This window comes from Pyxicephalus adspersus, chromosome 11 (assembly GCF_032062135.1).
Source record: "Pyxicephalus adspersus chromosome 11, UCB_Pads_2.0, whole genome shotgun sequence".
Lineage (NCBI taxonomy): Eukaryota > Metazoa > Chordata > Amphibia > Anura > Pyxicephalidae > Pyxicephalus > Pyxicephalus adspersus.
In genome coordinates, this window is record NC_092868.1 from 35,527,026 (window position 1) to 35,543,057 (window position 16,032).

The 16,032-nt window shown below is 41.0% G+C and overlaps 1 protein-coding gene across 2 annotated transcripts in view; it reads right to left on the reverse strand.

Moving 5' to 3' along the window:
• The window catches only part of SIK3 (SIK family kinase 3), a 98,750-nt gene extending 91,238 nt beyond the window's left edge, over positions 1-7,512 (reverse strand). For both annotated transcript variants that reach the window (XM_072425618.1, XM_072425617.1), the window contains exon 1: positions 7,287-7,512. In XM_072425618.1, coding sequence (XP_072281719.1) covers positions 7,287-7,439 — 153 coding nt within the window. In that variant the 5' untranslated portion in view covers positions 7,440-7,512. The remainder of the gene's footprint in view (positions 1-7,286) is intronic.
• Between the last annotated feature and the right edge of the window lie 8,520 nt (positions 7,513-16,032).

Genomic DNA, 16,032 nt, shown 5'->3' on the forward strand with positions numbered 1-16,032 from the left:
CCAGCAGGGTCCTTCTACGGACTCTGCATGGACACAACCTGATTTTTAAACATCCTGGAGGGACTTGCACCCTGTACTGTACCCCCAGAATGTTTGGCAAGCAGGTCTGAGCGGGTCCTGGTATCATGACGTCACCCTGGGGGAAGTTTCTTCCCCTTTGAGTGACACACGGCTCCCCATGTTTGTGCGGTCCGGAATCCGTGGATTTAGTGGTCTATGAGGTCCGAAAGGTTGTCGACCACTGCGTTTAGAGGATGTTCTGATCCAGTCATTACAATCAGGGCAAAGTCACTCAGACCTTCAGATTTGCCTATTTTTACCTCAACACATCAGCAATAGGAACTGACTATTCATTTCTGTACCTAGCTGAAAAACTCTCCTTTCAATGGAGCCACCTGAGTATTGCAAGGGGTGAAAGCTTTTTGTCTTTTGGGGATGTAAGCAGATATCCCCACACCCTCTAGGGCGCTCTGAGCTTCAGGAACTGACGTCATTGCATATAATGCAGTATTTTAAGACAGGACACCGAGGGCTGGCCTACAACCCTAAATATCAGACAAACAATTTTATTCTTTGGGTTTACAGGACATGCAAGTTTTGTGAAAACATAAGAGCTGTGTGTATCCTTGCATTAATCTTGGTGTGCTTTACTCTGTTCCGTATACAGTGTAGGAGTTTCCTAACCAAATCCCTCCATTTGCAGGGTGATTCTCCTGGATCTGCCCCTTTAGTCTTCTTCAGCCTATAGCAATAGAAGAAGCTGGGAGCACAGTGATGAAGGTACCGTCACATTTACAAGGTAATATCTGGGTTTGCGAGGATATTTATTGCATAAAAAGGGGATGTAAATCCTTGGAAGCTATTTAGAAATATATTTAAATAAATGTGTTTATGCTTAGACTTCATTTTTATCACTTTTATTAATTTATTTTCTGATCAGACACACATTTGATTATCAGACTACCTATTTATTTTTTGATCACATAATCAACCCTGAATTACTGCAGTATCACAGCACCATGTCTTTTTTCTTGATTACATAATTAGATATCAGTTTCATACAGAAAGATGGAAAAACAAGACATAAAAAAGGACCAGTTTGAAGTTTCCCTGCGGTGTGTCAAAGGTTGCATCTATTCTAGCAGTATAATGTCTGTCCAGCCATTTGCTGCAACCTAGCACTCAGGCAGGTAGGCTTATAGCTGTGGTTGGTGCTGCTGGGATTACAACAACCTGCCCAAAGGCTACAGTCATGGTAGATAATGCAGATTTCTACAGCAAAACTTTGTTCTCTTCACAGTGCTAACTACACACTGACAGCATTCCATATACTGGACACCGTAGTACCTGCAAGCACTATTTTAAGCTTGTCAAGGGAACGGTTATATTGGCAATCTGTTCTGACATCTGCCATCACCATAGAGATGAACAATGTCTGTGCAGCCTGTAATCTGGTTGCAGTGAATACACTGACATTCTCATTCAGTCAGCATACTCAATAACAAGGCTCATTTTACTGTTTCAGTACAAAAACAAAAACTTAGGAACCAAGAAGACACCAAATGCCTGACAGTCATAAAAACTCATGGGTCATTGGTTAGAGTTTTTATGGCTAAAGTCCACTTTAGGATTTTTTCAGTCTGCATTTAGGTCTCTATATAGCCAGCATTATCTAGAACTGCCTACAAAACGTTATGGCAGCTGACTTTGCATTACAGTACAGCAACTAAATAAGCATTAATTGTAATGACTACAACACAAACACAAAAGTCTGTACATGTGTGTGTATACAGAGAGGGGGTGTGGAGAACTAAGGGCTATGGCTGTCTTAGGGGGAAAACAATAGCACAAAATATTTATCCCAGAAAAAAAGAAGCACACTCAGGAAAAAAGCATCTGTCTGCAGAAATATTACCTGACAAGACCAGGGACAGCTAAAATCTTGCAGGGAATAGATGGGCAGATATCTCCCTGAGAACAGAAGACGAGGAGATATACGCCGGTCAGTATCAATAATACCCAGATCTGTATATAACACAAATTGATTGATGGACCACAACAGCCCACAGACTGTAAACCCTACCAAGGTCATGGGAATTGATAAAAGCTGTCCCTGGAATAAACTTTAAACTGCTCAATCCTCCAAACTGGCTGAAGACCTACACTAGGACACAAATATTACTAAGAGTACACAAAGCAAGCCTGGTGAGCCTGTGAAAAACATTCTAGCCTTGCGAGTTCTCTTGTCCCAAATGTTTAGACATTAGCGGCAGCTCATACTTAATGACAGAGGGTCACTAAAAGGGGCAATAAAGGAACAACACAGTTGGGATAAACAAAAACGTAACAGGAGTATAGAGAGCTGACTTATCAATGAAGATGTCCCATACTAAAATGAAACAATGCATATCTCTAGGTAAAACATTGTGTTTGATAGCGAGGGGAAGATTTGTCACCTCCATCAGGTTTTTATTGCTGCCATTGGTGTGACACTTCCTTCTTTCTGTGCTCATCATCATTGTCAAGAAGAAAGTGAGCAGTAATCCAAAAGTTTAAAGTTGTCCCTAGAAATAAGGTGGGCAAACGTGTTCCTTGGACAATGTTTACTTTAATTTTTACTTTATGGCTTTACAAACAGTAATTTCTCATTCTTGGTATAAATGCTACGTTAGATATCCACACCAGGAATGCAATCTGCCAATGACACACATGGCATAGTACAGCACGTGGCATCCCACAAAATATGTATCCCAGCTAGCAAAAAAAATCCCAAAAATCCAAAGCAAGATAAAAGCCAGCTACTGTGTTTCCCACCCTAGAATTTGGTGTTGCTTAGGAAAGTACAAAGCAGAATGGGCTTTAAGAATGTTGAATATTGTTCCTTATTCTGCGGTACAATTTCCTGAATTCAGAATGACTTATTCCTGTCAGTCCTTTAATTCAACACAACAAACAAATACCTGTGTGTTATCTTTGGTGACAACGGCCACATGGAACACACACATAATATTCATGAGATGCACTCATGTGGTTTAAAAATGTACTCCCCTTTTATTGGGGGTAAAGCGAATTAAGTAATTGCCTAATATCCCCTTTGAAGTGAAATTAGTGTAAGCATGAGAAGTAAAAGGCACCACACTGCAATCCCAACTTATACCATGGCATCATTATTGACTAAGTTGTGCAGCCAATATTTGGTGCTACGTTCAAGCCAACCGCTGTAACCCATTTCCTAAACCAAAAGTAACAAGACAAACTAATTCCTGCAATGGGAGAGGAACATTTCATACAACAGAACTAAATGCCAAATACACTAAGTCACCAGGAGGTAGAGGTTTCTGGCAGGACAGATATGCAAAGTCTTTTTTGCCAAAAAAAACTTTTCCCCTGCTCCTGGTTGCATTTTTGTTACACTGAGCGGTGAATGTGCCATGCAATGTACAGCCCAGCTCTATTCTTGGTGGTGCCAAGAATAGACCAGAATGTCGGGAACAAGTAACTCCTGAGCACATGAAGGCGTTACATAATCAGTGGAAACCCAATGGCTGAGAGGATCGCGGTGGACAAGAAGAATCAGCGGCAAAGATAGCAACTTCAGGGGATGCAGTGATGAAATCCTGGATTTGCAGGGCCACCAGGACAGGGTAGGCTGTGCCTACTTGTGAATTGTGCCAAATGCTCACCCACACCAACGCAAGTTTAGTTATACTTTAAGCTACTCACTCACTAATATGCAGGAGTAAGACACTTTGGCTTTGTAAAGTATATATACTGTAAAGGCTGAACTTGTTTCTTAGTGTTGGATAGAGTAGGGAATGGTAAGATCCTTTCTTATTGCCATCTGTGTACCAGTGGAAGAGATTCAATCATCATATGCCCTGACTGCTATCACCAGAACAGAAAGTGAGAAGACATCCAACATTTAAGAACCTTCACCAAAGCAAGTAATGAGGATAAAATACTCAGTGGGTACACATGTTTGGGTGAGAAGGAAAGAATTTGGAGGAGGTTCCTTGTTTTCCCATCAAGTCATCATAACAGAAATTGAAGGAAAATTTACAAATGAAAAAGAACCTAAATGGAGTTTAACATACGTGTTGTCTATACAAAAACTAAAAAAATATTTAACAATGAGTGCTGCACTATGAAGGAAGTCAATGTTGAGAAGAAAAAGATCTGTACCCTGCCAAACACAGGTCATCACCAACAAACTGTTTTGCATGGACAGCACCGATGGCTCAGTGGTTAGCACTCTGCCCCTTTGCAGCGCCAGGTTCAAATCCCATCCAGGACACTATCTGCATGGAGTTTGTATAGGTTTGTTCTGGGAACTCCTGCTTCATCCCAAAAACATGCACTTAGGGTTGATTATCTTATCTCAAAAATTGGCCTTAGATGGCGTTAATGACTATTATTATTATTATTATTATTAAACAGGATTTATATAGCTCCAACATATTAAGCAGTGCTGTACATTAAACAGGACTATGGTAGTGGCATTAGATTGCGAGCCCTTCTAATGGACAGTTAGTGATATGACTATAGAGTGTTGTTTAATACTTTGGCACATTTTGTTCCCCACTGTACTAAACACTTATTTAGCCTTAAAAAGACCTGGACAAAGGAAAGAAAAAAAAACAGGATTCGAGCCCTGTGGATGAGTTCCAGTGGACAAAGCACACTAAGCTATGCATTTAATAATGGCAACTGGAAGCAAAGGGTCCGACAATGCCCGACTGGCTCCAACTATACAAGAGGATGAATTGAAGAAAGCAATTTGTTGTGCACTAGGCCAGGCATACCATACATTTTTCTCTCCAAGAGGATGCTAAATTCCATATGCCACCACTGGTTACAGATCACAAATGCCATATAACAAGAGAGTAATGGAATCTACTTCAATGAAGCACATGAATCAGAACCTTCCAAATACCAACATACCCAGCTGCCATGAATATAAATTTCTCTGAAGGATCCATAGGTATAAAGCCAATAATACCTCCTACATCCAACAGCAATGCCTTCTACATCATTTTCTTATATATTTAAGAAAGAATACTAAACAAGAAAGGTATCCATGTTCTCAGCAATATATATTGTGAGTCACAAGTTCCTCCACCATTGTAGTTTATATCTGCCGGATTCTTTCATATAATAAAATAGGTAAATATATATATAATGAACACAAGATGTACCTGCAATACTTTAGCCCTCACAATAAAGTCGATGTAACCCTTATCTAGACAATATTTCACTTACAAAGCACAGTGTAAAAAACAACTGCAATGTTTATTTCCTTTTAGAAAACACTGTTTTTTGTTTTATCCTTTCATACATTGCTGGCCTGCTGATCTCCTGTAGCACCTTTCTGTGTATTTCTATGTACATGCAAGCACTCTAGCTGTGATCACTTCTCAGGATGGCTTCTTGTTAGTGACAACACGCCTGCACATCAAGTGTCAGTGTCACCACTTGTACAATCCAACAGATGTGGCAGGGTGACAACACAGGAGCACAACTGGGAGACAGAGAAAATGCTGTCACCATGTAACAGGAAGTGCCTGGACAAGGAGCATCATGTCAGGATAGTAAGGTAATATCTTCTAAAAGCTGCAGATTGAAAATGAATTATAAAACCTTTAGGACAACTTTTACACAAATGACAGATTCTAATGGCCCTGTTAATCTGACATTCACTAAAACATTTTCAGGAGGAGAATCTTTGCCAAGTCCATGTATTTCAATGTAGGTGATTGATTCTCCAAGAGGGAATGTTTTACTGAATGTCAGATTACTTGCTTTATAAATAGACCCCTGAGAGGTTTTATTGTAATATACATAGTTTACATCTACTGACGCGCACCGACAGCCCCAAGGGGCACCCCTACGCGCACTTACAGCCCCAGGGGGCACCCCTACGCGCACCTTCAGCCCCAGGGGGCACCGAAAGCCCAGGGGGGCACCCCTACGAGCACCGAAAGCCCCAGGGGTCACCCCTACGAGCACCGAAAGCACCAGGGGGCACCCCTACGAGCACCGAAAGCCCCAGGGCCCCAGGGGGCACCCCTACGAGCACCGAAAGCCCCAGGGGGCACCCCTACGAGCACCGAAAGCACCAGGGGGCACCCCTACGAGCACCGAAAGCACCAGGGGGCACCCCTACGAGCACCGACAACCCCAGGGGGCACTGCCAAGCACTATACGCACCACTAAGCGCACCGCCAACCCCAGAGGGCATTTTTCCGCTGACGAGTAGTATAAAGGGCCAATTCAGCTTTTTTGGTTTGCGATTCTTTTCTGGCCACATAATGTGTAAATCCATCTGCTCGGGGTGTCACACACTACAGTCATTTTCTATATTATTCTACAGCTTACTAATCACACGGCTCAATCACAGATTAAACATATAATCAATTTCTGGCAGGGGGTTCCCCAAAACCTCAAAGTGAATTGAAGATTTCCTCTGGGGTAAGAAAGCCTGGCTTAAAATACAATCCAACCCCGAACAACAAAAGAAAGTACATTTGATGCAGCTACAGAAAATACCTGTTGATTGTGCCCTACATCTGACTCTTCCTGAGTGAACTGAAATCTTAAACTGTGCTGCCAACCTTTCCAGACATCATCTGTGAGGGAAGCAAAGGTGACAACGCTGCTCCTTCATACAATACAATGAGAAAGCGTTGTCACCCGAGTACAGAAATCGTGTTATCGGCAGAATCATCAGATAAATAAAAATAGTCAATGCATGGAAGAAGGGATATGCTGCAAAATGCCACAAATTTGTTCTTGTATGTAGATTTACACAACATGAATGTTTATACAAGCCATCACTACAAGGAGCTGTGCAGAATAATCAATGCTGACATTACTGATCAGACACATCAAGGTGCAGGGTGATAAACAGGTGACAACACCTGGAGTGACAACACCTGGAGTGACAACACCTGGAGTGACAACTGATCCCCCAACACTGATCCCCAGCACATTCACATATATTGGATGAATGTTTTCACATGACCATTTTCCATGAAAACCCCGATGTGGGGAATGAGGATCCCCCTGATGAATGGGGCCTACAATATACAAGTGACCCCCCCAGCCATCTCCTAATCTGCTTCCTCCAGAGCCCCCACAAGCCTCCATCCTGCATGAATCAGACTCCCATGACTGGAAGTCCCCCGCATCCTCCCCCCCTCCCCTCACTACCTAGGTAACCAGCTGCCCCCCCCATTATATCCCCCTCACCCGCCACCCCCCTCTCTCTCTCCCGCACTCCTGGTTACCTTTGCCCGTGTAACGATGTGCGTGGCCAGTTTCACCACGGCGAAGTTGCCCTTGCCAATGGTCCTGTCTAATTCGTAATAACCAATCCGTGCCGGGGACGAACGGTGCGGCGGGAGTTGAGTCCCGGGACCCCCGGGCGCTGTGGCCGCCATCTTTTTGCTAGCAAGTCCCGGTCTGACCGGCGGACACCGCGGCCTGACGTCACGGAGGCGTGGCTTGCTGACGGCAAAGCGAAAAGGGGCGGGGACAGAGGGTGAGAGTTGTGTCAGTGGAAGGAGGAGAATGGGGCGTGGCTTATCAGTGGCTAACACATCCCACTCAGGAATAACAGCAGTGCTGGGCTCAGCAGTGTGTCAGTGGAAACACTAAAGTGATGAATAACACACCTTCATTTCCTGTTATTTGTCACACAATTATTACTCAACTTTTATATCACCATGGAGGATTCCCTAAAATTTCTACACAGCACAGTGCACCTTTTCTGCACAAAACATCAGTCACATGGTCTTGTTCCTATTGGTAACAAGCAGGGGTGTAGTGGGGTGGGCTCACTTTTTTCGGGACCCTTGTATAAGCTCTACCTGCACGCTCGCCACTGATAGCCTTCACCTTTTTTATGACTTCACCCCGGTAACAAGGCAAATTTTACCAGGAATATACAACCAGAGATGGACTTTACTATTATTACACAGTATTTATATAGCGCCAACATATTACACAGCGCTGTACAAAGTCCATAATTAGGTCACTAGCTGTCCCTCAAAGGGGGCTCACAATCTAATGTCCCCACCATAGTCATGTTATTACGACAGTCTAAGGTCAATTTTTTGAGGGGGAAGCATGTTTTTGGATTCTGGGAGGAAACCCACGCAAACATGAGAGAACCTGCAAACTCCATGCAGATAGTCTCCTGGCTGAGATTCAAACCTGGGATTTAGTGCTGCAAAGGCCACCCCGAGCCACCATGCTGCCCATTGCCACACTGACCATTCCAACCCTTCCTATGAAAGGCAGGCATAAGTCAACAGGTTCAGAATTCTGCACCTCAATGTAAGGCTGGGTACAACCGTGCAATCCACGTGGACGATGGACGACGAATGGTAATAATGGAAGTGAAGGGGAGAGGGCACAGTGTGGTGCGGCTGTGTCGTTCTCCCCCCTCCCCTCTCCATAAAGCAGAACGGTGCTGTATGTACAGCACTCATTCATTGTGCAGTCGTTTATCGTTGGAAAGGATGGTGAAAGATCCTTTCCAACAACAATTATTGCACATGTGTACATAGTCTAAGCCGGCCATTGGGGAAACAAAGGATTCACACCTGTTAGGAGACACTTACCTGGCCAATCCCACATTGTGCGCCACCAGAAAATGTCCCACCTTGTTTATTCTCTCTGGTGGAGTTGCTCCCATCAGCATGCAAATGAAGCAATTAGTTGTCTGCTCTCTGCTCAACAATTTGCAGCATCCCCTGCTTCTCTTTAGCTGTGCAGCCTGACATGTAACTTTTCAGCATCCCCAGCACATAATTTGAGGCTGTGCACAGCTGAAGGGGATTTTGGGAGCAGATTAGTCCCTGGCTTCAGTCTGCCATTGGTTGTTAGGGCTTTATAGCCTTTCTGCTTACAGTCACCAGTGCCTGTATATCGATGGACATTTGCCTGCAAGGAAAATGAATTTTGCAACCAGGCACAAATCCTTCCAGGTTAGATCTGTAGCCTGGAGGTGTTCATTAGGTTGAACCAGTTTCAGGTCCCTAGGTTTTAAAGACTTGCTTTATATATATATATATATATATATATATATATATCAGGAGCAGCACGGTGGCCTTTGCAGCGATAGGTCCCAGGTTTAAATCTCGCCCAGGACAAACTCTGCATGAAGTTTGCAGGTTCTCCCTGTATTTGTGTGGTTTTCCTCCAGGTACTCCAGTTTCCTCCCATATTCCAAAAAACATGCAGTTAGGTTATTTGGCTTTCCCCAAAAATTGACCTTAGACCTTGTTAATGATATGGTAGGGACATTAGATTGTGAGCCCCTTTGAGGGACAGTTAGTGATATGACTATGGACTTTGTAGAGTGCTGTGTAATATGATGGCGCTATATAAATACTGTGTAATAATAATAATATTATTTATGTGATCTTGTGAAAATTAAGTTTTTACTTTGTCAATTGCCTATCCAAACCATTCTGATAGAACTGAAACATTACATAAGTGGACACTTGAAAGCAGAAAGTAAAGGCGTCTAATATTTAGTCCTAAACTTTAGACAGAGAAGGTTTGAGGGATCTCTAAACAGTGATTTCCCATCAAACGCAAGGCAGTCAATTTTAAATTAGAAGGGCCCATTTGTCCGCACCATGCGGTCTGTCATGCCAAATAGCTGAGGTTATTTTCTCAGAGTCTTTGGATATGTAATTATTCATTATTGCATTAGTGGGTGGTGGAAGAGGTGGGCAATCAGACCAATGGGAGGTAGAGCAAAGAAACTTAATATGGGATTTTTTTTTTTATCATGAAAAAGCATTTAAGATGGTACATTTAAGCAAGGCAAAAATGCTGAGCACGAGGTAGGTCTGGTGCAGAACATATCTGATATTTAAAAAGTCTGACTAAATACAGTCTTAGAGGAAAATCAGCAATGCACATATATCTAAAAATAAGATAAACAGTTACAAAATCAATGCAAAAAGCAGAACATTAGTCTTTTAAGGTCATTTGCATCATACTGTGCATGTAACTTTTAGCAAAGTCTTAGAGATCCTAAATATCAAAAACCATCATCCGCAAATGGTCCCCCATACTCTGAAAATTTGTGAACCATCTCTGCTATGTGTTCTTCACCTAAAGTTCTTTTTTCCATTGTTTCCTTTTTTGTGCCCTCAATCCCACTTACTATAAATCCCTCTTTATCTTCTTGTTTTGTGTTTTTGTAATGAGAGTCTTAAGGAGCCTTGAGGGTGAGTAAAACCTATTTCAAGGAGATGGTCTGTCAGCTTTTTCCAGGCATAAGCAACAGGTACAATTAAGGTCATTAGACCCTTGGGGTAAGTGTAAGCTTGGTTCGTAATGTCAAAGAATCGGCAATGGCTGGGCTAAACTGTTGAAAATTGTTTTAATGATTCTTCTGTTCTTTGAAGTCTAAGCAGTCATTATTCCATGAACACATGAGTGGCCGAACAAGCAGGTAGAAGGACAGGACATGATTACAACCTACCAGGATGAGAGCAGCACCATGCATGATTGATTTTAGCTCCCTTTTTACAACATTAAAGACGGACATTTGTTTCAGTAAACACTAAAGCATTTATTCCCTCTTTAATGTAAATTGCACTTTTTTTTTTGTGAAGTCTAAGCCAATCCAATATAACCTGCTTATAGGAAAGAGGTTATCCTTGTAATAGTCCCTCTCCCATTTCTCACATGCCTTCTAAATATCCCATTAAGTTTATCATTTGTAGGCTTCATTCCTAACTCTGAATGGCAATAGATAAATTCCAAGATCAAAATTCTACCAGATATGCATTATCTGTAAGCAATCCTTTATATTTTGTTAATTTAGAAAAAGGCTTTACTCTGATTTCACTACACACAGTCTGCTTTTCTCAATGAGCCTATCTATTAAAGATTTTCAAGACTGGAGATGATAGACTATCATGGGATTATCTGGGTGATCCAGATACCTTAAATAGATTTCAAAAAATGTTTTCATTCCTGGAGCATATCCGGGTTTGCTTAATAACCCAGATACTCCCATGATAGTCTATCTTCTCCAGTCTTGGTGACTTTTAATAAATCAGACCTATTATGTATTAGAAGCTACAGCAAGTCACCTAATTTCTTGGCTGATGGATATCAAGCATCATCCAGCCCAGGGCTGTCCAACTCCAGTCCTCGAGGACCAGGATCTGGGCACAATTTTAGTATTTCTCCAACAGACAGTAGTGATTCTAATAAAGAGTCATTTAAAAAGACTGTTTAAGTGAAAATCTTGCCCCCAAAGAACTAGTTATATTGCCTTGATCTAGTCCTTGCCTACTCAGCTGAACAGTGACTGACTCATCTATTTTATTAATTGGATTTCCGTTCTTTCATTTACAGAAACTCATCAACCCATGTGGGCATATTCACTGCTTCCTGTTTCCAGGAATCTATGTACAGCACCATTCCATTCCCACTCACCACCCCCAATCTGCCTACATTCGACAGACTTAGTAATGATGTCAATGGATCTATATTTGGGTATGCAATAAAAATGGAAATGTTTTATATAAAGGGGAGCCAAGGAAACAAACATAGTAGCAGATTAAGTGTCAACCTAATCTTTCCTCTAACCAGGTGAGCAGGGATAATTTCTATGTTACTAGTGAATCAATATATATGTTTGCACATGGGGTTCATTATATAGGCTCACTAGTGATTTATTTCTGTTTACTCAATGATTACTTTTCCTTCTCACTACAGCAACCTGACAGCTGGTATTTGTCAACCTTTGCTGATTAAGGTCTCTGACTTAACATTCTTTATTATTTTTATTTATTTTTTTGTAGTGGGGCACTTCTTAGCATGTTTAAAGGACAACACAACCAACATGGATAGTTATATTTTAAACACACACACTCACACCCACACTCTCTCTCTCTCTCGCTACTTATAGACATACCAGTCTTTCTGCTGGGAACTTTGGTACTTACTCCCCCAGATGCCCACTCAAATGTATATTAGTCCCTAATCTGGAACAAATGTTCTCTGTGATTCTCACGCATTGAAAGTTGAAGCTGGGAAAGTTGATTTGCATTCTTACCCTTACCACCTCCTTTCTACTGGTCCATCAATGTAATGGTGAGTCCTCAAACCTAAAGATAGGTGTAAGAGGAGCCAGGTCAAAAGTCAAGATCTGAATTAATTAGTGCATTGCATGGGTTTCAGGGGCCCCCAATGCCCCAGGGCAGAAAGCAAAGGGTATGTGCCTGTGTTTCATTTGCATTACTAGTTCAGATATACATTATATTAATAATGACAGGTTTACTTTAGTAATGGATTTGAGAAAAGTCTGTTGGTACACAACATTAGCCCTGAGTTTTAAGTTCCCAGGATGCACTTATTTACTATTTACAAAGGATTGTGCAGAAACTTTACATCATCTACTATTCCTAGCTAATGGTTGCGCATTACATTTCTGTGGGTTGGTTCACCTAAGTCAGAAATTCATTTAAAATTAAAGGTTTTGTTCTGTTAAGCTATGACAATGTAGTTTCTTTTTTTATGTTTTAACTTAGTGTATTGACCGTGTTACCTTCTTTTGTGATATGCTACTAATCCATCTCATAGTGTCTCAGAAAAAGTTATTGGCCAGCAAATCTTGTCTTGGGTGTTGCCATGTGCTTCGAGAAATGATCTGGAGTAGAAAGTCCCTTGATTTCGAAGCAGCTCTGAACTGTCTTTGAAAAATGTCACTTAAGACTTAATTCAAGGTCCTTAATCCTATTGTCATTGTTATGGTTTTTTAACCTATAGCTGAGACAAGCTACTAGTCCACTTTCTAGACCCAGAATGAATATTGTTGATAGTCTGAGATGATTTTCCACCTGTATAAAGCTTTAGTCAATGCAGTACTTTTAAAAGGCAGTCAAGCCTTATCTGTTCTTTTCTCTGCACTAGGATATCGAGGTAAAGTGAATATCTGGGCAAAAAAAAACCAAAAAACACATGCAGTTTATTTATACAATACATGCACGGTTTCTCATGTTTTTGATGCAAAACTTGTTGGTTCTACTGAAATCCAATGAGCACCCAACTTCTTGCTGTAAGTTGACAGTGTGGCCTACCAAGCAATAAGTGTTTTCAGTCCAGCCCAAATTCTCCCTTACTAGACTTCAAAACACTTTATTATATATTATGGACTTCCAGAGAGGGAAAGTTATTTTGTAGACTAACAGAAGAGTATTCAGACAGGGCTGGCAATAATATTTGGTATTTCAGAGCTGGAGAGGCAATGCCTTGCCACAGAGGTCAAAATCACAGAACTATTGCAGGCTTGCAGAAAGAGTAAACCATTCAATCTATTCTTCTGTCCATAAAATATTTAAAGCTAAGCGTATTATCCAAAGAAACAGTAACATGCTTTTTAGGATCAACGGTCAATTTAAATAGGAATTCCTGTCTAAAGGATACATAGAACCCTAGTGGACATTGATTTTGTTAGCCTTGTTTCATTGTTTTTTATTGTTTTCCTAATCTCTGGCATACAATGAAAGAAAGATAAGTCTTTTTTCTAAGATTAATAACGTACGTTATTACCTTCCGAGGCAAACAATCCACTTTATCCTACTTAACATGCTCCTTCACAGCTAAAATCAAAGGGGTAACTAGGAGGAAATTGTGACTCTCTTCTTGACTCTGTGGAGGCTCCTGGAAAGCAAAAGGTATTTTTATTCTGGAAAACCTAGCTTTCTTCATAAGAAAAATAATAATTTTAGCGTCCTTATTGATTGAATAAGAAAAGGCTCAAACTCCATTCAAAACTACCATTATAGTTTTAAATTTATTTATAATAGTATTCATAAATGAAGTATGATGGCTTTGCCAGAACAGCTCAGGATCAGCAAACCTTAGAAACAAGGTGAACAGTGACACTGCTAATGATGTTCCTATGTTCCATCTTTGCAGGGGCTCCTCTACTGGATAAACTGTCAAAATAAAAAAAAATAACAAAAAAGCAAACAATTCTTAGGCTTATACAGCGATAAGGTGCAAGAAGACACTTGGGGATTACAGTGGTGATGGAAGAGCAGAAAATAGAATGATATTAAATATAAAAAACAAAGCATTAACAGATCAATACAGAACTATCTAGGCTTGTTTCAAAAGGCTATAAGAATTTTTTTTTCAAACCACATATCAACAAACATTATGAATTTCTGAATTACATAATCATAGTGATATCAGAGAACCAGTGTGGTAGATGTTTTAAAACATAGGTTGGAGCTACGTCAAACACATTAATTCCTGGCCATTGATGGTGGTAATTGTATCAATTGCAGAGGAATGCTTGAATCCCAAAATATGTTGGTCACTGATTTTATGGGTTAAGGGTTGTGGACGAGACAAAAATTGTCATAGCGTAAAAGGATGTTCTAGTTCTAGTTCAGTTTGTGTTCCCCTCCTATGGTGCCATTTTTTACAGTGTCCCCATTTAATGCCTCCTACAGTGATCCCTGGATTTAGTGCCCTCAGTTTATGTCTTTTATTAGTGCAGCACTGACCATGATCCTCCAGGTCCTCCTGATGTGTCTTCAACACACTCCACAGAGGCATCAAACTGAAATTGGGGGCATGTAGCAGAAAATACATTTAAGGAGGACTTAAAAGATTGGGAGCAGAATTTTCAATGGTCTGCCCTAATACCACTCACATTAATTTGCAATATAACATGCGTTACCACACATACATTAATGCAACTAATCGATCTATATAGACCTGGGAAGAAAAACATCCTTATCTTCCTTGAGTAATCCTCTGTGTAATGGAGATGAACAATGGCAGACATGTCATGTAAAATAAATGGCAGCAACTTTAAAACTGACAGTAGAGGTGCACAATGGGAGTAGTAATTAAGTGCACACAAGAGAGGAATGATGCTTTCATTCTATGCATTAATAATATCTTCTGATGATTCAAGTGCAGCCTGTGGTTGGACTGTGGCTTAGCGGTGGTCAGTAAATATAAATCCTTAGAAACCACATGTAGACTTAAAAAAACACGCAACGTGCCTCCATTTCTATGTAGGGTGATCCTTATGTGGGTGCTAGAAAAAAAGAGCAGGACCTTTGCATCTCTTGGAGGTTTTTACAGATGCCAAACTTAAGCCACCCCCTGCTACCACCTCTTACCAGGTAATTCTGCATTATTACAATGCTGCAGTCTGATTACTGGTGGACAACCAATGACATTGTTACAGCCTATGCAAAGTCATTGGCAATCAAGGACTTCTCTAGGAAGAACCATGACATGTGGTGCACTAAAGAGATCTTTAGAGCAAGACACTTTATGAGAGGTGATACTTATGTACATATGGACCTCCTTCACAGAGCTGAACACCACTTACCAGCACTGAGTGCTTGGCATACTATCCAACCTACATATTTTCTCAGATTCCTTCCTTCTCCATCTCAGTTTGTCTTACCTTTAGAGTCACAGTGTATTTCCCAAACAGGTGTAAGGGGTATCCTATCATGTGCATATCACAGTCTCATCTCGATGTTGACAGAGGATACCCTGCCTTTTGTGACAAGGTGGATGAGCTGGGTTTCAAACTCACGGATCAGCAACAGGAGATGATGCTACAGTTTGGCCACAAATCTTCTGTATGCAATAAGTATCAAGAAATCAATTACAAATTGGTCACCAGATGGAACACCAGTTAAGCTAGCACTGCAGACATTGTTATATGTAAACCTGTTTGATTTTTGTACCTGGGAATATCTCAATAAAAATTTAAATATTAAAAAAAGAAGAACCATGACCTCCTTTTTCAAAAGGTAAGATGCAGCTCCTAATTATAAAAGCATCTGCACTGACAGTCTTCTTTAGACTTCCTGCAAAGTCCCCCAGGTACCTGCCAAGCTTGCCAATGAAGCTTGGGGCAACAGTGTTAAGCTACGTACACACTTCCAATTATTATCGTTGGAAAACGAACGACGAACGATCCTGCACGATATCTACGAACGATCGTATAGCACCGAT